At 41.7% G+C, this 19,632-nt stretch overlaps 2 protein-coding genes across 4 annotated transcripts; one reads left to right on the forward strand and one right to left on the reverse strand.

Annotated features, from left to right (window-relative positions):
- Positions 1-629: 629 nt before the first annotated feature.
- nbr1b (NBR1 autophagy cargo receptor b) lies at positions 630-12,332 on the reverse strand. 3 transcript variants are annotated; one of them, XM_028986216.1, is made up of 21 exons: positions 11,936-12,332; positions 11,308-11,370; positions 11,197-11,215; positions 11,076-11,098; positions 10,561-10,761; positions 10,212-10,289; positions 9,907-10,103; positions 9,636-9,761; positions 9,192-9,395; positions 8,900-9,059; positions 8,513-8,782; positions 8,109-8,237; positions 7,437-7,512; positions 7,243-7,353; positions 6,694-6,852; positions 5,914-5,952; positions 5,341-5,809; positions 4,540-4,622; positions 4,356-4,440; positions 4,101-4,197; positions 630-3,410 (listed from the first exon to the last, which is right to left on the reverse strand). In XM_028986216.1, exons 1-21 carry the CDS (start codon positions 12,035-12,037, stop codon positions 3,237-3,239), a joined length of 2,865 nt encoding a protein of 954 aa, XP_028842049.1. In that variant the 5' UTR covers positions 12,038-12,332; the 3' UTR covers positions 630-3,236. The 3 variants fall into 3 exon arrangements, with proteins under 3 accessions (XP_028842049.1, XP_028842048.1, XP_028842046.1); XM_028986215.1 differs by having other exon boundaries at positions 4,356-4,437; positions 5,914-6,012; XM_028986213.1 differs by having other exon boundaries at positions 5,914-6,012; positions 11,936-12,330.
- A 600-nt stretch (positions 12,333-12,932) lies between these two features.
- On the forward strand, positions 12,933-17,453 carry LOC114794263 (proteasome activator complex subunit 3-like). Its single transcript, XM_028986703.1, has 11 exons — positions 12,933-13,107; positions 13,467-13,499; positions 15,105-15,167; positions 15,275-15,379; positions 15,665-15,716; positions 15,798-15,910; positions 15,991-16,059; positions 16,190-16,257; positions 16,361-16,415; positions 16,496-16,582; positions 16,655-17,453. The coding sequence occupies exons 1-11, from the start codon at positions 13,066-13,068 to the stop codon at positions 16,733-16,735; spliced, it is 768 nt and encodes a 255-aa protein (XP_028842536.1). The 5' UTR covers positions 12,933-13,065; the 3' UTR covers positions 16,736-17,453.
- Positions 17,454-19,632: the final 2,179 nt, after the last annotated feature.

Here is a 19,632-nt window from a genome sequence, read left to right on the forward strand (position 1 = left end):
CCATAATCAGAAGTTTGCCGGTTTGAATTCTGGGCCTCCAAGGTGCCACTGAGCAAAGCCCCGTCCCCACACACTGCTCCCCGGGTGCCTGTCATGGCTGCCCACTGCTCATCAAGGGTGTTGGTTAAAAGCAGAGGACTCATTTCATTGTGTCATCGTGTGCTGTGCTGCAGTGTTTCACAATGACAATCACTTCACTTTCACTTCATCTTTTGTAAATGCATAGATATTGTGATATTATAATTGATTAATACAAGTGGGAACGTACACTGCAAAGTACTAAAAAGGGGAACAGACATGGACATATAGAATTTGAGTTATTTTGGAGTGTAAATGGAAACGCTTTTTAACACTTTCACCTCCAAGTGAAAGTGAAGTGATTGTCATTGTGATACACAGCACAGCACCCAGTGCACACAATGAAAGGTGTCCTCTGCTTTAGTAAGCAGTGGGCAGCCATGACAGGCACCCGGGGAGCAGTGTGTGGGGATGGTGCTTTGCTCAGTGGCACCATGGGGGATCGGGATTCGAACCAGCAACCTTCTGATCACAGGGCCGCTTCCTTAACCACTAGGCCACCACTGCCAAAAAATGCAGCCGCCTCCTAAACAGAAAAAAGACTCACATCATGAATGAAATCATAAAGTTTATTGGTGACAGAGATTTATACATCACATCTGTATGCCCATCAAGAACAACACAGCTGAAGCCTACAGTGACTGTCCTCCACACCATTCACACTTTGCTAGTCAACTTGCTCATAGATGGAGCAGATAAAGCAAATACATGGCTCTGGGGATCAGTGGAGAATTTGTAATAGTTTGGTCAAGTGTAATTTATTTGTGGTCTCTGTGTAAGGGACACTGGACATTCGTGTGCACGTTAATTAACATAATAAACATTTATAAAGGAAAAAGTTCCTGTTGTGTATGATCTTGACGTTCTCTCCTCATTTTTTTAATCAACTGTATTTGCCGGCCTGACTGTTCCCTATTGCACATATTGATAGGTTTAAAAAACACAGTATGTCTTAGATGCAAATGCATAAATACACTGGCAAAACATTTTCCTTCATTACTATTCCACAATAGATTTGCACTATTTATACAGCATTCATAGTGTTAGTGGTATGTACAGGATTATGTAGTTTAATCTGCTGCTGCTAGCCTGCCTGCATGAAGGTGACTTTAATGACAATCATAGGCTATAATCCATTAGGTGGGCTTGCTGTAAACAAATGTAATTTGACTGTAATGTCTCTCTTTATGACTTTCTGTTATGTGATATGGCAAAATTTGATATTTGTTTTAAAGAGCATTGACTGTCGTTTGGTCAAAAGCTTATAATCAGAAAATAAAGGGGGAAAAAAAACAGGTGCAGCTCACAACATTTTTTTTATAACTAGCAAAACTTTACTCTTAACTTGATATGGTCTGTACGGAAGTAACTCCACATTAAGCATTAAATCATTACAAATAAAGTATATTTTCCTTTACGTGAGTTACATATTTATAATCCAATGTTAACACATTTGCTAATGACTGTAAGTTTGGCCCAATCATCCTGAACACAGTGGGGGGGATAAAGTGCTTAGTTTTTATTAATTTAAATTTTTCATATTTTTGGTAACCTTAACTTGGATCACAAGAAAAGGAGAAATAAATTAATTTTACACAATTAATTAGCAATCGTTCAGTGTCCCTTCATCTTCATATTCAGCGAAATGCCCCTTAATCCTTTGTTCCATGGGTGCACATTAAATAATTTTTCTAAACCTAAAAAATATATAGATTGTCTCAAATTATTTGTAACGTGCATATAAGAAACCATTACACACATTTTCATTCAAAAGTAACTTCCCCAGACTATCTAATGATATGAAAACATGTTGTCCTTCAATGACACCATTATGTAAAATTTAAAGAAAATATGTCAAGTACTTTAATGATATGCTTAATTCACTTAGTCCTATATAGTAGTATACAAGTATAGTACCCACTATCATGCCTAAGGCATTGAATAAGATACTAATGATGAATTCTAAGTGCATTGGGGCTGAAAAAAAAAAAAAAAAAGTCTTTCAGATGACAAGACAATTCATCTTAAAAGGTACAGGGGAAAAAGAGCATTTGCTTGGGGTCCACAGACAAAACATGCTTTTCAGTCAAACTACAAGAACACATCCATAGCATCTTTTAACTGCACCACACCACACTAACGAATGGGAATGCACAAAAACACTGTTATCCATTAATAATGACACATGATTTGGATTCTTTCTGAAAATGCACTGCACTTGCATGTCTAACAGAGAGTTATGCAGAAATTTAACAGTATAGTAAGTAATTTGCAGCACAAAAGTGCCATTCATGCACGCTTTGCAAAGAAATATTTCATTTATCAAGATGCACCAAACCATTTCAACCTCATGTTCTCCCAGAGTAAAATCTGAATGTGCTAATCTAAATATTGATAAATATAAATAAAACTAAAATATAGGGGCCCTGTGGCTTTGGTGCTTTGATGGCTGGGCAGCTCATCTTTATTGTATGCTACTGAAAATTAAGATATGGTCCCAATTTTTTCATTCAAATATGACACAACTATGTAGTGTAGTTCAAATTATATTCAATAATCTACAAAGATTATGTTGAAGAAGGCAGGGCTGAAATTTTTATTTTTTGGAATTATTTTCTATTATAGTAATTTCCTGCCATAGACTATTGCATATATCCAGTGGCAACTATGGAGATAAACTATTATAGAAGCATTCAGCTGTTTCAGGACCACCACAAACTATAATGTTAAAATTGACGGTTAGTACCCTGCCACATGAGCTAAACCCTGCTTTGCCTGTCACATCTGCACTGTACCACTGAGCAGACCATCTTCTTTAAATATGCATCAGTGTTGTGTTGGCTTAAGCTCATTGTCCTACCTGCTCAGTTGTTTCAAGCTAACAATGTGCAGAGCCTTTAGAAATACAGTACAGGAATAAACAAATGTTCATGAAGGAATGGTTTAGATACTAATGGGAGTTATACTGCTCCTCTAGAGAAGCATTTTTGTGTCCCCTCACATGTATATAAGGACCTTATATTTTAAAATGGCAAATCCTTAATTGTTCCTTCACACTGGAATGTCTTTCCATATCACAGTCAGAGCACTATCTGTAGCACAATATATGTAGAGAGAGGGAAAGTGGTTGTGGAAGAGTGAGACATCTTCCAGTAGGGTCAGTATCGAGTGGTGTACCAGTCGTTATCCGTCATCTGCACCAGCTCATTGACCACGTCCAGCAGGTTGCGATTGTGTTTCTGCAGCAGGCGCTGGTTCAGTTGGCGGTTGGCAAAGCCCATCTCCACCAGCACAGCCATCATGGCGTCCTGCGTAGCTGCATCTTCAGGAGGCTGACATACGGAGCACATTGTGAGTCAATAAATAAAGTGAAGTGATTGTCACATGTTATACACAGCAGCACAGCACACGGTGCACACAGTGAAATTTGTCCTCTGCATTTATCCCATCACCCAGAGTGAGCAGTGGGCAGCCATGACAGGCGCCCGGGGAGCAGTGTGTGGGGACGATGCTTTGCTCAGTGGCACCTTGACAGATCGGGATTCGAACCAGCAACCTTCTGATTAGGGGCTGCTTCCTTAACTGCTAGGCCACCACTGCCCCAGTCAGCATAAACTGGTGAATAAATAACATTTCTAAACTATCATTAAATCTTACATAATAAAACAGTGACCAGATTATATTTCAAAGTCACAAAATAATATATTTTTACAAAACAAACGTTAAAGTGTGTACAACTAGTGCATACAAGAAATAGAAATTTGGAGACCTCCAAGCTTTTTACAAGATAAGATGCCAACTTCATATCTAAATGCTTTGGAAGGGGACTGACTGGGTCAACATTAGGGTCCTGATTCTCCAAACTTACAAACTAAAAGTGCAAGGCCAACCAAAAAAGTACTTTTTTGAGGTTTAGTCCCTATCATGAAAATTTCACATTGTGAGATTATTTAACATTAATAGTTCCCCGAGCCTGTCTGGTCCTGCAATTTGGGCCGAAATTGGGGAGTGAGGGGACTGACCGCATCTGGGCCATGTTGACCAGTGAATAGGGCTTTATAAGCAGAAGCAGCTACAGAGAGGGCTCCTTTCACCAGTCCTCCAGTGATGCCTTGGGACCTGGTGAAAGAATGAAAGAAAAAGACAGAGCGAGTTTGACAAACATGCTACATATCCAAGTTTCTATAACTGGTGTGTAGACATTCCTGATATAAAATGTGCATTTTAAACAAATGTCATTAAATAAAGCTCATTAACCTGTGAGGTGTTACACCTACCTCAGGTCCTGAGATTCAGAGTCTCCTGACTCATGGGTAGATGGGCTGCCTGGCTGTGCCTGGACCACATCTGCATCTACATCTACTACATAATCAGAAGAATAGTTTTGGACAGAAGTGACACCCTGTTTTGTGTGCGTTTATGTTTAGGCATTGTGTACACAAGTTCTCTTTGTCTACTCACTGTTCTCTTTGTCTCCAGGCTGGTACAGCTCGCTCACATCCAAGGATTTTGGCTTCAGCTCATTCTGGCTCTGCCTCTCTGTGCTGTGCACAGTACCACAGTTACTCACTGTCCCAAAGTATTGCCTTTCAAGTTTAAATTGTAACCTAAATATGTGCAATGCATCTAAGAATTTAAAGAGTTTGAAACTCATGGGCCACCGAGGCGCTGAAGTTGTCATGTGCAGTTTGTAGGATGGCAGCTGATTGGATGTTTTGGGGTGGATGACCTCACTTTACCCAGCAGCAGTGCAGTTAAATCATTTGAACAAAACCAATATCCCACTACCGCACCAGTGTCACTACTATTTCAAGAAGGTCCCAGTTGGTAATGTTGGTAATTATAAAGTGCCTAAGAAGGAAGACAATAGGCTTCATTTTCAAACTGGAGCTAAGCACAGTGCTGTGCACAAAGTGTGGGGCTTGTTCGCTAGTGCATAAATATACAGAAAGAACCAGAAAGAGCTTGGTAGTTATCTGTATTGTGAAGAGATACTAGCCACCTTTTTTGTTGGCGTGTAACTATCTGTCACCCAGGCCGCGTTAATGACTACGGCCTCATTCTGATTTAAAACCATGTCCATCAACACGCAACATCACTTAAGATTATGTTTCTTTCTTGTTTTACCTACTTACTTACACAGATCCTCAAGACACATTTGACCTTAAACTAGTGAATGATTAGCACAGGTTAAATGTATTTTTCATGGACATTTATGGGCCTTTTAATGTTTAGATGTTTTAGAATGCTGAATGCACTTACCCGACAAGGAGAGAGGGCTGAGGGGCCGAAACCACCACTGGGGTGAGTGGCACTGTGTCCAGAGTCTGAGAAGTGCACAGCATGTCGTTTGCATTCAAGCTAAGATTAGCACTGCCCAAACCCAGCAGGAGGGCGGCAGCCTCCTCGGCTTCCCCATGCTCCCCTTCAGGAGTGGCCCGCCCCGTGGAGCCCATGCCATCCAGAGCATCGCCGGGCTGAGACAGAGCCGAGCTGTACATGGACTCGCCGAGAGGACGACTAGTGTCAAAGCAGTCAGGGAGAATGATGATGTAGTCCTCAGAGGAGGCAGAGGACGTCCGACTGCGAACTTCTTTCCTCTCATCCCCCTCCCCCAGCTCCACCTTCTCCTCCTCCTCCTCCTTGCTCAGTTCCTCTTTATGCTCGTCCCTCTGTTCCTCTGTGTTGGGATCCACTGGGATACTTTCAATGTCAGACTCCTGACCCTCATCTGTGTGAACAAGAATGATGATAATAGTAATAAGAACATAATAATAAATAACAAACTGGTATTTATTAACATACAAAAAAGGAAAGCTGCAAGATGCCCATCACCTGCTGTAGGCTGGTCTTCTCGCATCATGATGTGAGAGGCTGGAGGGAGGATCACAGTTTCAATGAGGGAGCGGGTGCCATGCACAGCCGGGCGCACAACTGGGAGGAAAACAAACGAACTAAATAATCTGCACCAACAATCAAAAAATTATCATCACTGATGGGATAATATAATAACAGTTAAAATGACATTATTACTGGGGGAAAAAATACGGTTTACTTCGTTACAACGCCACTGCCATTACTGACAGTAACATGCGGCGTGCTACTTTAATTCAGCCGTTTTCATTTGACCAGCCAGGCACAGGTGCGTCAAAGCTTTTTTATTTTCTTTGGTGAGGGGTGAGGGGAGGGGCAACACAACCCCAAACTGATGATGATTGGCTAAGGTTAAGTTAAACTTCATGATAAGCCAACCAGAGGCAGAGGTGGTCGGGAATTTACACAAACACACACGCGCAGGAGTGACACAGCAACAGAAAAGTGGCATTTTATACAGACATAGCTTTTCCCTTGATTAAATTAAAGGTAAGAATGTAAATGTGACATTTATATTATGCCCTGGAATTAAGGACAAAGGAGGAGAAGGAGCCACACCATCCACATTTTGACACGTTTGAACAATTTAACTTAACTTCCCTGGTTACTAGATACTTTTATAATGCTGTAACTTTATGAAAGAAATAACTTATAACTATTACTAATTACTTTTCTAATGTAATGTGGCCAACGCTGCTGATAATAACAAGCATAATAGAGAAATCCTAATTTCGGGCTCACCTTTACTCGGGATGCTTGAACACAAACGTCTGTGGTCGGGAACCTCTTCCAGTGTGAGGGAGCGAATCACAGTTTCACAGACAAACTCAGTCCCACTGATCTCCTCTTCTCCTTCTTCCTGAGCAGGTATGATGTTCAGCTCGGGTCCCTGTGCTACTTCTAAGATCAACAAGAACAAAACAAATCTTGAAACTATACTATACTAATTATTTATATCCACAAATTTTAGAAACATGTATTAAGTTAATATAATCACAAACCAAATGTGCATTTATTATAATAATTATTCAGTTTAAAAGCTAGCTTCACTGTATATAGGCAACTTTGACTAAGCTATGTCTGCCATGTCCACATTTTTGGCATGTTTGTTCAGAGAGTGAGCCACACCTTGCTTAAGAAGGCTTTATTTAGCAGGCAAACTCGACAAACACTGACCGCAACAGCTCTTCGCTCCACAACAGGTACACAATAACAGAAACATGAGAGCACTGGATGCCAAAAATGACAAAAGGATCACCTAAAACTACCTTCAGGCTCCTGTATTCTTACCCATGATGCTTTTCACTCCTTGCGCCTCTGCTTCTTCTTGGATTAAACCAAGAGCAGGCTTCTCCTGCAGAGGACCCTCATGAGGATGGGGTGACATGCAGGGGGTCACATCTACAAACAAGCAAATGGAATCAGCAGTTTGCAAAATACCTTTATCATGAAATGAGATCCAGACATGGAGCAGGGGGTCTCACCAGCCGGAGTGTTGTTTGGGACACTCTCCAGTTCTTGCACAATGTTTATATCCAGTAGTTCAAATGAAAGTAAATCCTGGAAAGTAACCAGATATGGACAACATATGTTCAAACTGGACAAAGTGTTCCAAGTAAAAACAAATGAAGCAGAATATGAATTTGTTCACAAAGTTGCATTCGAGATTCGGGACATCCGTTGATTTCTTATTTTTTAATACATGAATGATTAGTTTGTTGACCGTGTACTTGCTTTTCAATTGTATGTACAACTATACAATTCTATTCATAGTTTTTAGTTTAGGTTGGGGGGCAGGAGCTTTTACCTCTCAAATACAAAATACGAGGTTCAAAAACCCAAATGCACACAAAATATATAGTATAATGATATTCTTATGCAAAACAAAAGTAAATCCAGAGAAGATAAATATTATTTCACATTTACAGTCATAAAGCCACAGCTGTTCTTAAATAATATTCTTAAAATATTTAAGGGGATGTGTTGATTTGGGTGAATTATTAAATCCAGAAACCAATCATGGACTGAAATCACGGAAACCTACTATTCTCAATATTACCATTTATATTCTACATTCTACAATTGAAAATGAGGGTCATTAAGCATGTATTGCATTGGGTGTAGAGTAGGTAATACAGTAGTAGGTTGTACCGTACCTGAGCTGTGAGCAGGTCCACAGAAGGTATATAATACTCCTGATCACAGTCCTGGTCTACTGACATGAGCACCCTGGGGGCTGAGGAGCTTTTAGTCTCCGTGTCTGGAGACTGAACCACTTTATCTTGCTGTAGGCGACAGAAGAAAATCAATAAACAAACATCCTACTAACACAAATCACAGTTTGTTCATCAATTGTATGTTTTTGAAGTATCTTCATAGTGTGTGTGTATATACACACACACACACATATATATAGTACATGTGTATTTGATACATAGTACATATGTATCAGAAAAGTGAATTCACATGTATGAATTCATTTGGATTTATTTATGAACGCATAAAGCACACCCTGCCAAAAATAAGCCTAATGTAAAAATTAATAAGAGATTTTTCTAACCTGTGGGGTGACACAGGGAGACACAAGCAGCCCATCAGCAGAGACGGCAGATGGGGCCAACAGGTCCACCACAAAGCTACACCAGACCCGCGGCCCGAACTGCTCTCCTGCATGGGCCAGGCGCCAGTGGGAGGTGTAGGAGCCCTCCAGGCCTGGAGCGCAGAGGGCGACACTCACCACTCCCACCTGGCCGGGCTGTAGGGAAGGCACTGGAACCTCACGGCAACGGTCACCTGACCCCGCTGCCAAATTTCCCCACATGAACTTTAGCTGGGGGAAGAGAAAAACAGTCATCAAGTGTTCTTCCTTCTTCCATTTCACAAACTGGATGCAAATCACCGAACCAATCATCAGGCCTCCAACAGCAAACTGCTTAAAAGGCGTTACCTTGGTCTCTGAGCTCCAGCAAACCCTTCCAGTGTTCTTCATCTTCCAGTATTTAATGAATTTGGTGCCTGGACGCAGGCGTGTGCCATCCGGCAAGTTCTCATCCAGGAAAAGAGCAGTCATGGCCGGCACAGCCAGGGGGCAAGGCCGTTTTGGTCGTCTGGTCAAAAAGAAACATGTCCGGTTAGGTTTAGTTGTTACCCTGGACCAATACCTTCCATAAACCAAATTTATTCTATTGACAAAATATGCACAATTCTACAAAAAACGTTTCATAAAATAGAGCTCTTACTCTGGACTGTTGGCCTGGGTGGCCCTGGGCTGGAGGAGGACAGGAGAGGAGCTTCCATCTCCAGCGGAGCTCCACTGCAAACCCCTCCTCTCCATCCTCAGCTGCTTCCTGATCTCCTTCACTTCTGCCTTCAGCTGACGCTTTTCTGCCTTCAAGCGCTGCTTCTCTGCTTTGCGGAAGCTCCGGTCCCCTCGCCTGTAGAACCTGACCATTGAATATCATGAACGTTAGTGACCAGAGATAAATGGTGTGGGGTTAGATTGAATATATATTTTGTATTATTCATTATTATTGTGTAGAATTATTATTAGCCTCTGTGACGATAACAGTTTTTAATGTCGATGATGACTTATGTGGCCGAGCTTCCAAGTGATTCTGCATAATTGAGTTCATCCTACACTGGAAATCTTTTAACAAAATGCATGTGAGCAAAGTTCACAGCACCTGCTGTAGTCTGGTGCAGGCGACCCGTGTTCAGGTATAGAGAGGGGAGTCCGGGCTCTAACAAGGTTGTGGCTTGGATCATGTGAGAAGCTGCAGGGCTCACATAGAGTGCAAGACGTACACACACTGTGACAAAACAAGACAAAAACACATTTTCTGGTAAGGAAAGCATCAATTTTTATTTTTTAATTTAAGTTTTGATTTGTCTTTTTAGAATTATATTATGATAGTTTTCACCACTACTTTCACTACTTGATTCTTATGCTTTTACCTGCACTGGTATCCTCCACCAGCTGTCTGTCCGCGGCAGCTGCTGCAAGCTGGAGCTGAGCTTGGAGCCCCAGGGAGGATAGAGGAGGTGACCTCGGGGACCTGGGCCTCTGCGCCAACTGGTTTATGGATGCAGCACTGCCCAGAGAACTCCCGGCAGATCTTCTCCACCGCCTCTCTGACCACCTGGTCCTTGAACTGAGGATGGGAAGGGAAATTGGTAAGAGTTCATAGAGTCTGATGCATAGTGTTAAGAGGTAAATGCATGTTGTACAAAATGTAAGTTAATAATCAGTCCTTGGTTACCTTCTCCATGTAAGAGGTAAACCATGCTGGAGGAGTTTTGTCTTCCTCTTTTGTGCCCTTCAGCTCCTTCAAGATCACCTTTAAACAAATTGTAATTTTAGACAATCTATAAAATGTGATAAACACACAACCATTTTAACCATTAACTAAACCCTGAGGCTAGTAGTAGCCTAGTGGGTAACACACTCGCCTATCAACCAGAAAACCAAGGTTCACATCCCACTTAGTACCATTGTATTCCTGAGCAAGACACTTAACCATAAATTGCTCCAGGGGGACTGTCCCTGTATATACTGATTGTAAGTCGCTCTCGATAAGGGCGTCTGATAAATGTCGTAAATGATCTTACCATCCCCTGCTCAGGCACAGCGGCCTGCACCTTGCGGCTCACCACCTGAGCCAAAGCTGGGCAGTGCTGTGGAGGCCGGAAGCCTTTCTTTGAATCCCCAGCACTGCTAGATTTGGAAGAACCCAACCCTGGTCCTCTGGGGGCTGTACCTCTGGTCTCATACACATTCATCTGAAGCCGACTGCCCTGCCTGGCAGCGCTCTGGAGAAGAAAAATTTGAATCATGCCAGCTTGCTTAGATTTAGCTTAGATACTGAACTACATGTTTCAATAACAAACTAAGAAACGTGTATTCTGTCCTCACATATAAAGTCTTAAAACATCACTGGCATGGTGTTGTGGCACACAATAATAATCTTTTATAGATAATAGTACATAGGATCCTACACGGTAGAAGCCAGATGGCACATAGTTCTTTTTGGTGAAATACTGCCCCCTACCTCCTGATGGCGTTTACATTTTCACACCTTGCACTTTTAACATAAAACAAAACCGAATAAATAATGACGTCTTACCTTTAGAGCCTCTTCATATTCCACTATGAAAAAAAAAGCACAAAAAACATATATATTAAAGCACATTGGAAAATTTCACAGTGTAAGCAATTCCAAGGCATTTAGTGAAAAGCAAACTCACATTGGCTGTTAATGGACACCTGAAATATACATATTGATATAATCAATATTGACACGGCCATGTTATGAACACTTAATCTCGAACTATTAAAACGTTTCTTCACCCTCTTACCTCTTCATTCTCCTCATCTATGTACGTCACCTGCAGGTTACATAAACCAAAGGACCTCTTCATCTGTAAAACGGGAATAGTCTGTTTTCACAATCGGTCATGATTTCGATTCGCGTTTAGAATCAACGCTGTGCTGGACGCGGTTTGTCCACATTCTGCAGAGCTGAGCAATTACTTCCGGGCAAAACGAAACGCCAGTTTTAGCCAAATACGACACCGATACGAGCCTCGCCCAGCAATCTCGCCGTGTGCGAAATGCGTTAAGAAACATGAACGGTCGCTCCTGTGGGGGCTTTATTAAAGAGCAACGAGGCGTTCACAAGACGTTCATAATCCACGTGAATCTAGGAATCGCCAAAAACATCCGAATCGACGTCAGCATGTGCGATGTCGTTCGGAAAATTTGAGAATTTTGCGCGGGCGCGGACGCTCAGAGGGCGACGTCTGTTAGCATCGGGGCCGACAGCACGGACCGAAACGACACCGCCCGAGCTGGAAACGAGGACGCAGCCTACTTAGAGCTAGAGAGCTGGCTCGCCCCGGCGAGGAAACACTCGCAGCCCGGTTCGTGCCGGATCCGGCCCGCCCAGCGCCAAGGTGAGAAGGGGGCTCGGGATCTGCTAGTTACCATGGCCTCCAGCGATTCCCAACTCTTCGTCTCCGAGCCGGACAGCAGGAAATTCTTGGCATTTCCTCTGAAATTCACCCTCAGGCTGATGTAGAAGTCCATCGTGTCGGTTCACTGGAAGCTAAAGCGGGGACATGGATGCGGTCGCAGGCGTGTTGCCGTAAAACGCCCCGCTTTACACGGACGTCGGCCGCCGTGTTTACATTGACGGGGTAAACACGCCCGCGGTGTCCCACGTGACCGGAAAACACGGGTTCGTCGAGTTCCGGCTTGTCCGCGAAACTACATCGTATGCCTCTCCCCCTTTTCTTGTGTTTTCTTTTCTTTTTAGTTTGACAACGAACGCGGTGCGTCATTAAATACGCCGCGTCATTAACGCTGTACCAAGAGACCAAAATGGGAGCGATCGTGGCATTCAGAAGTAGAATTTTTGCACACCAGTAGGTGGCGCGCTCCACCTGAGACCAAAAAAAGATGTCTCGCTTCAGTAAGCGTGTCCCAAAGCATTATTATATCGTAAAATACGTGATTGTTTCTGCTTCTGTGTTATAAAATATCACTTTTCACAGGAGATTTGTTTCAAAAGAGACTGATTTATTTGACACGGGATTTATTAGAGGTCACTGCGTTGCAGATGTCAAAGAAAAGTTTCATTTAGTAATCTAAACTAAAAATGCAGTTTTGTCCTCATATAAGCTCCAATAAAAGAAGAATCCAGCATTTTTAGTAAAGTTGTGTCCAATTCCCCTCAACATCTTTTTAAGCATGCAAAGTGAATGTCAATGCACTAAAGAGAGACGTCACATGGCTAAAGCCTACAGACCATAAAATCTGTAACATCAGTCAGTTACACTTGCTATGTGCATTTCAATGTTTACTTCTAATTTGGTTAAAAAGGCTCACATAGACGGCACACTGCCACGGCGACTTATTGCAAAATCTCCCCCATTTTCTCCTCCCAGCGCGCGCAGGAGTCACGTGTCTACCGCGAGCCACGTGCTGCGCCGGTCGCACTTTATCTACGTCATCACCCAAGTGTGGCTCGGCTCGGCGAAGTGGCGCGTACGGCTCGCTTGGCTTCGCGTTGTTCAGCTCGGGAGCGTTTCGTTCGGCCAGAGCGACTTCGGAGAATGTCTTCACTCCTCAAAGTAGACAGCGAGGTCAAAACCAAGGTGGGGCGCCAGCGTGACTCGGCAGCTGCAGCCAAGGCCTTGTCGGCCACACGGATGCAGATGTCCGTAATGGATGCCGCGGCTTATTTCATAGACACGTTCTTCACACTAGCTAACGACGTTCTTAAACGGATTGACGCTGTAGCTTTTTTGATTTGAGGATATGTTATTTTAATACACATTTCATAACGTAATGCCTATTAGCACAATACCCCGAACAATACTTGTCCTTTTGGATCGTACCCTTAAGATATGTTTAAAGCTCCGCCCGGAGTTACATTAAAGATCAGCTACTTGTTTCAAGTGGCTATGCAACTCGCACCTCATGGGTGTTGCTCATGCTGACGTTCTGTTCGTAGGTGGATGCGTTCAGGGAGCGGATCTCGGGAGAAGTGAGTATTGCACGACCACCTTTTCATCTGTGTAAGCGGTGTATGATGCACAGTGTATTTACAGATCCTACGGACATTTTGTGCCTTTATTATTATTTTTTTATCTTCAAGACATTTTGGCTGTCGAATGGATATAGGTATATTTTGCCAGAGCATTTTAATTTCCTTTTGCAAACTCTTCACAGCACTGAATCTGCTTCGCACTTCTTTAAAGCCATGACTGAAAGCTTATGTAAGCCTTCTAAATGAAATATTCAGTGTATCTATATTGATGGTATATGTGAAGTTTTCAACTTCTTAAAGCAATAATTGCTCAATTATTTTTTATATATATTTTAATTGTTTATTTCATTGTTTGGTAAAATATAAAACATTTTGGAGTTATGTACCCATAGTTTTGCCATTCTAAAAGGGTTGCAATTATCCATATATGAATGGTTCATATGTATTTTTCAGGCAGAAGTAGTTCTAAAAATTTGACTCGTTTAAAGTCGGGGAATTTTTAATTTTTTTTTTTTTACATCAGGTTTTTGTCACAAGCGATAAGTCAGGATATTAAATGAACTGTAGGAAATAGTGAGGAAAATGAAATGGCCCTGCTATTTCAGTTAAAAAAAAATTTTATATGTAAGATCATATAAGACAAACTCTGCCACATCCCACGAGATCACTTTATATAAATATTATTTTTGCCTGGCGATATCATGTGCTGATGATAAACACAAACTACAGATGCCATAATGCAGTGCGCACTTTGCTGACAAACTGAGTTTGCACAGCGCTTTGGTGACCTTTACGGTTTGGCAAGGCAACTGAAGCACTGCATTCTATAGTTTGTGTGTTATCAGCGTGTTATATCACTGTGCCATAATAGTGATCTCACAGGATGCAGGCTGTGAGTTCGACACCCCTGATCTAAGAGGACTTTGGGGTCATAGCAATATAACTGGAATTGTACTGAAGTTGACCATTAAAAAAAAAAATTGTCAAATGTCCTCAAGGTGGCAGTGTACACCAACAGAGGTTTGCAGAACATTGCATGCAAATGGACAGAGTGTGGGTGGACAGTGCTGCTCCACTTTATGTCGTCCTAGGGGGCCGTGCAGCTGAGTAAAACAAAGCAATTAACACTTGTATTGATCCTTAAATTCAAGTTTTGCATCTGCTGGCTCACAAAATTTGCTGCCAGATTACAGCAATTTAACAGGCAATGCAACAGGCACTTGCTTTAATAAATGGTTTGATAAAACCAATTAAATTTAACATATAACGATAGAGGTGTAAAAATGCTGAGTAAGTGAGGAGGAGTGCTTGTAGCGCGAAAAGAAAGCCGAGCGGAGCCTGATTACAGCTTGATTTGGTCAATAATTAAAGGAATGAGAAGTGAGGAACCAAGTTTCGTTACTTACCTCAAACATACTACTTTTTTAGCGTTCAACATACATAGCGCAGTTCATATTTCAATGTACTGTTGTGCTATTTTTTACACACAAAAAAAATCACAATTAGATATTTTCTTAAGTATGTACGGGATAGATTTAAAAATATAAATACATATAATCTAGATTTCTACACAAATATAATGAGTACATTTCCTCTGTTTAGGCTGAAAACCTGGTGGCAAGTTTCTTCCCACAGAAGTTGTTAGAACTTGACAGTTTGTTGAAGGTAAGATTGGTGTTGCCTTTCATTTTATGTAAGGGCGTGGTCAAGTCTTGTGCACTCCATATAGAAGTCTGTATATGTTTAATAACGCATTTGAAATGTAATTTCAGGAGCCTATTCTACATATACACGATCTGAAGGAAATCCATTCAGAAATTGATCTGACTGTCCCAGACCCAGTACTTCTGACTAACAGTCATGATGGAGTAGAGGTGGTGAGTATCCATGTCAATCTGTAACTTGCACTGCATTAGGCTGGAGTATATGAGACTTGACAATTCACTACATGCACATCCTAAGAAAGTAAATGTAGTTGAAATGTTCACTTGTGAAGGTAAGGTGGTTGAGGTAGGCCAGTTAAACCGCATGGGCCATGAAGGGCCTACATACTCCTGCAGGGGCAGTTTTGAACACGGACCGTGTGAGAGTTAAGCTCTGTGCCATACAACTTGCACACTGGCTGCACAGTTCAATCTTCTATTGAATTTTGTTCCTAACAGAATGCTAAAAAGAGGAAACTAGAAGTTGGACTTGAAGAGGATATGTGTCAAGGTGAGAGCAGAACATAGTAAAATATATTTAGTAAATTGAACAGTTTGTGAGAACTGGTCTCAAGGCAATATATTCTCACAGGCACAAAGGTGTTTGTTATGCCTGGAGGCATGCTGAAGAGCAACGGTCAGCTGGTGGACCTGATTGAGCGAGTGAAGCCAGAGATCCGCACTCTTATTGAGAAATGCAACACGGTATGGGAGTTATTTATGCTGAATCTCAGGAGTTGTACCCGCTTCACCACCAACCATGCTGCTCTTATCTCTGCCATCAGGTCAAAATGTGGGTACAGTTGCTCATTCCCCGAATAGAGGATGGTAATAACTTTGGTGTGTCCATCCAGGTAATGGTTTTTATTGTTACATGTTCATGAATGTCCTTTTTATATGTGATTCCTATAGAGAGTGTGTGTGCAGTGATTTACTGTAGCGTTTGTTATTGTGTGTTTCTTTCCCCCCAAATTCGATTTCTAGGAGGAGACCGTTGCAGAACTCAGAACTGTAGAGGGAGAAGCAGCTTCGTATTTGGATCAAATCTCCAGGTGCAGTTTAATTTCATCAAGTAAAGTTTTGAGAATTGGGAGATTACTGTTGCATTGTGGGGAAAGGTGAATATAGTGTGTTAATAACCAGTTTGTTTCTCAGATATTACATTACCAGAGCAAAATTGGTTTCGAAAATTGCCAAATACCCACACGTGGTAAGATGAACTCCTGTAATTGAAATCTTAGAAATTTAATATCATTACGTTTTTATAGCTTTAATCCTTTACTGTTTTAGGAAGATTACCGACGCACTGTTACTGAAATTGATGAGAAGGAATATATCAGCCTTAAGATAATTGTATCGGAGCTCCGAAATCAATATGTGAGTCCCTCTTTACCTGAAATAGTCACATCCGTTTGAACCTTTTATTAATGCAGTCATGTCCCCGTACAGGTTACTTTGCATGATATGATTCTGAAAAACATCGAAAAAATCAAGAGGCCTCGAAGCAGCAACACAGATGCCCTCTACTGAACCAGGACAATTCAGTCGCTATGCTGAGTATGGAAATCTTGTTTTTGGACTCGTATCGGACCTCCTCCTAGACTGTCCAACATGATTTCCAGCTACACGTGATTTATAGCTTAACTGCTGCTTAAAAACCAAACCTGGGACACACAACAAAGTGGGTCCTATCTTATTTTGTTTGTCTTTGCACACCCAATTAGTATTTGTTGTATCGTTTTATTCTTTTTTTTATGTTGGGAAGGTCAACTTTTCATGCTGGATCTCTTTCCATCAAGTGGGCTTGAAATGAATGTTAATCAGCTCCACATCCTGCTTTGGTGGATGCATAAAACAGATATTTGGTTCCATTCAATGAATGAGTCTTGCAGTGAGCTATGAGAGGAGTTGTCTGTGAAATGACCCACATTATTAATATTGTCTGTGGCTATGTTCGCATGAGTGTTGAATGTGTGTGTGTGTGTGTGCATCTGTCTGTTTTAATTTTCATTTTATTGTTTTGTTTGGTTCAAAAAATTTTTTTTTTTTTTTAGATGGCCTGTCTCAGAATGAACATGATATGCTGGTTTGGATTAATGGTTTGCTAGAGGGATTCATAATCAAATTAAGGCTCCAGAACTGTGTCTCTATTCAATGGGGCCATTGTTTTGTGTGTCTGTTAATCTTCTTTACCCTGAAGGAGTTTTAAGAGTAATTATTTTACGTAATAAAATACTTTGTAAAAGAAGTGTTTTTCTTGTTTTATACAAACAGTTCTGGAAAATATTTCATTTAGGACAGCATAGATAATAATGTTCAAATTGCAAAGTTGTACACCTTTATCCAATAAATGAGCTCATTTGAAATTGATACCTTACAACAGCATGGCTTCATTGGAGAAGAGTGGGTGCAGTCCAGATCTTTCACCAATAGAGATCAGACAAGAACACAGACAAAATCCAACACCAAATTTGATGCACAGATGTATTCAAAAATGTTTTGAAATGAAGAGAAGATGCAACTATTTTGAGTCCTGCAACAAGCATCAAATGTAAAACAAGATCATTTTGAACACAGTGAAATTTGTCCTCTGCATTTAACCCATCAACCTGAGTGAGCAGTGGGCAGCCCTGACAGGCGCCCGGGGAGCAGTGTGTGGGGGCGGTGAATTGGCATTTGAACCGGCAACCTTCTGATGACAGGGCCGCTTCCTTAACCGCTAGGCCACCACTGCCCTGTGCATTTGTTTATACATTTGTTATGTTATTTGTGTTCTTTTGTGAATATTGGCTCATGTAATCATGAGCCAAGTCAAAATTATTGTAATTTTAAATGATAAAGAAGGACAATAACGCCAGTTAAGTTCAGCAGGCCTAATTGCTGAAGCATCAAGTGGCGCAAGTGTTATTAATAGCACCCCCTCACCATCACCACCACCTTAAAGCTGTTGCCATCAAGCTGAGTATCTGCTGTTCAGATGCACAAGTGGATGGCTTCACGTTCCTTTGTTGGAGCTGGTGAGGACTTGGTAAAGATGAAATGCTTGACTGCTGAGGGCGGAGCGGGAAAGGGAAGTGGGAAAACAATTTGGTCGGCCTGTGGGAACACCCTGAAGGCTACATTACAAATAACCACACAAAGCAAGGAATTTGTCCATGGGCAAAGCTCCAGTTTTGCTTTAATTATAAAGACATTTGATTTCAGGCAAAAAAAATCATAAAATCATATTTAAAGTGTGGAAATATAGACAAAAACATTGTCTATATTTCCACCCCCCCTCAGCTCAGTCCACTTTGGTTCCTATTGCCACCATCTGTTTCTCCTTTACTTCTCATTAGTCAGAGTATTTTAACACGGGGTTGTTTGTTATGCAGTCTTGTGTTGGTACATTGTGAACTATACTTGTACCTGCGTCCTTATCCCCAGTTTTGCACGTACGCCCAGCCCGTCCTCTGACCTTGCTTTGGAATTAGTCTTCAGCATTTGCCTCCACCTCTGCACTCTCTTGTTGCTACAGTTGCGGAGGACTCCATAAATCAGCTCAGTTTGAAATGCTCCCTCCTTGTGCCTTCACCATTTGTAGAGAAGCAATGCTTATGGACGTTCGCACGAACATGCTGATGTCAGGGGAACATCTGGAATTTATCTGCAGATTTGTAAAATGGCGGATGGTGGGGAAAAATTCGGCTTCATGCACAATCCAAGCCAGGAATGAAACATGGCCGAAGGGTCATTAGCAGATTGATAAAGTCGCCGTGTTTACATGTGGGTTGAGGAGGAGACGTGGCCATTCTAAATATTTATAGATATTCAGTATCGTACTGTACACGTTTTCTCTACAGAACAGCTGCACTCAACTGAGAACATGAAACAGTCCGCCTGCGAACCATTCATTTGGACGTTATGCTGGTCATTTTTCCCGGGTGCAAGACACACATGGCGCATGGATCATAAAGGGCAGGCGTTTTTAGCAGTTTTTGAACAGCATGCCGGCACTTTTCACAGGGAAAATTCACTAGAAACAGGTATTTCCTCTTGTTGTAGCGGTTCACCGTTGAATAATCAGGGAAGGAGCAAAGCAAATAGCGACAAGACGCTCAAAAAAGAAAACTGTTTTAACCTACCAACCCCATGTGGTTTCTGTCTGTGCAACATTAGCTTTTCCTTTTTTCAGGCACACCATGCAGCCTGTGTGTCCTGGATAGCAGAAAAATGCAACGGCACATTAAATCAAAATCGTATTATTGCATTGGCATTGGTGACTGGACATTTATATTTATAGTTTGTCATTGCCACTGTTATGTGTCATTTGTTATGTGATTTACCATGTTTCGGTACGTCTTTCTGAGAAGCTTGAAGGAAAGAGAATGAAAACCAGGCAATTGCCTGCATGGGACCCCAAGCTAGATAAGGCTCCCCAGGGCATG

Source organism: Denticeps clupeoides, chromosome 7 (assembly GCF_900700375.1).
Source record: "Denticeps clupeoides chromosome 7, fDenClu1.1, whole genome shotgun sequence".
NCBI classification, from domain to species: domain Eukaryota; kingdom Metazoa; phylum Chordata; class Actinopteri; order Clupeiformes; family Denticipitidae; genus Denticeps; species Denticeps clupeoides.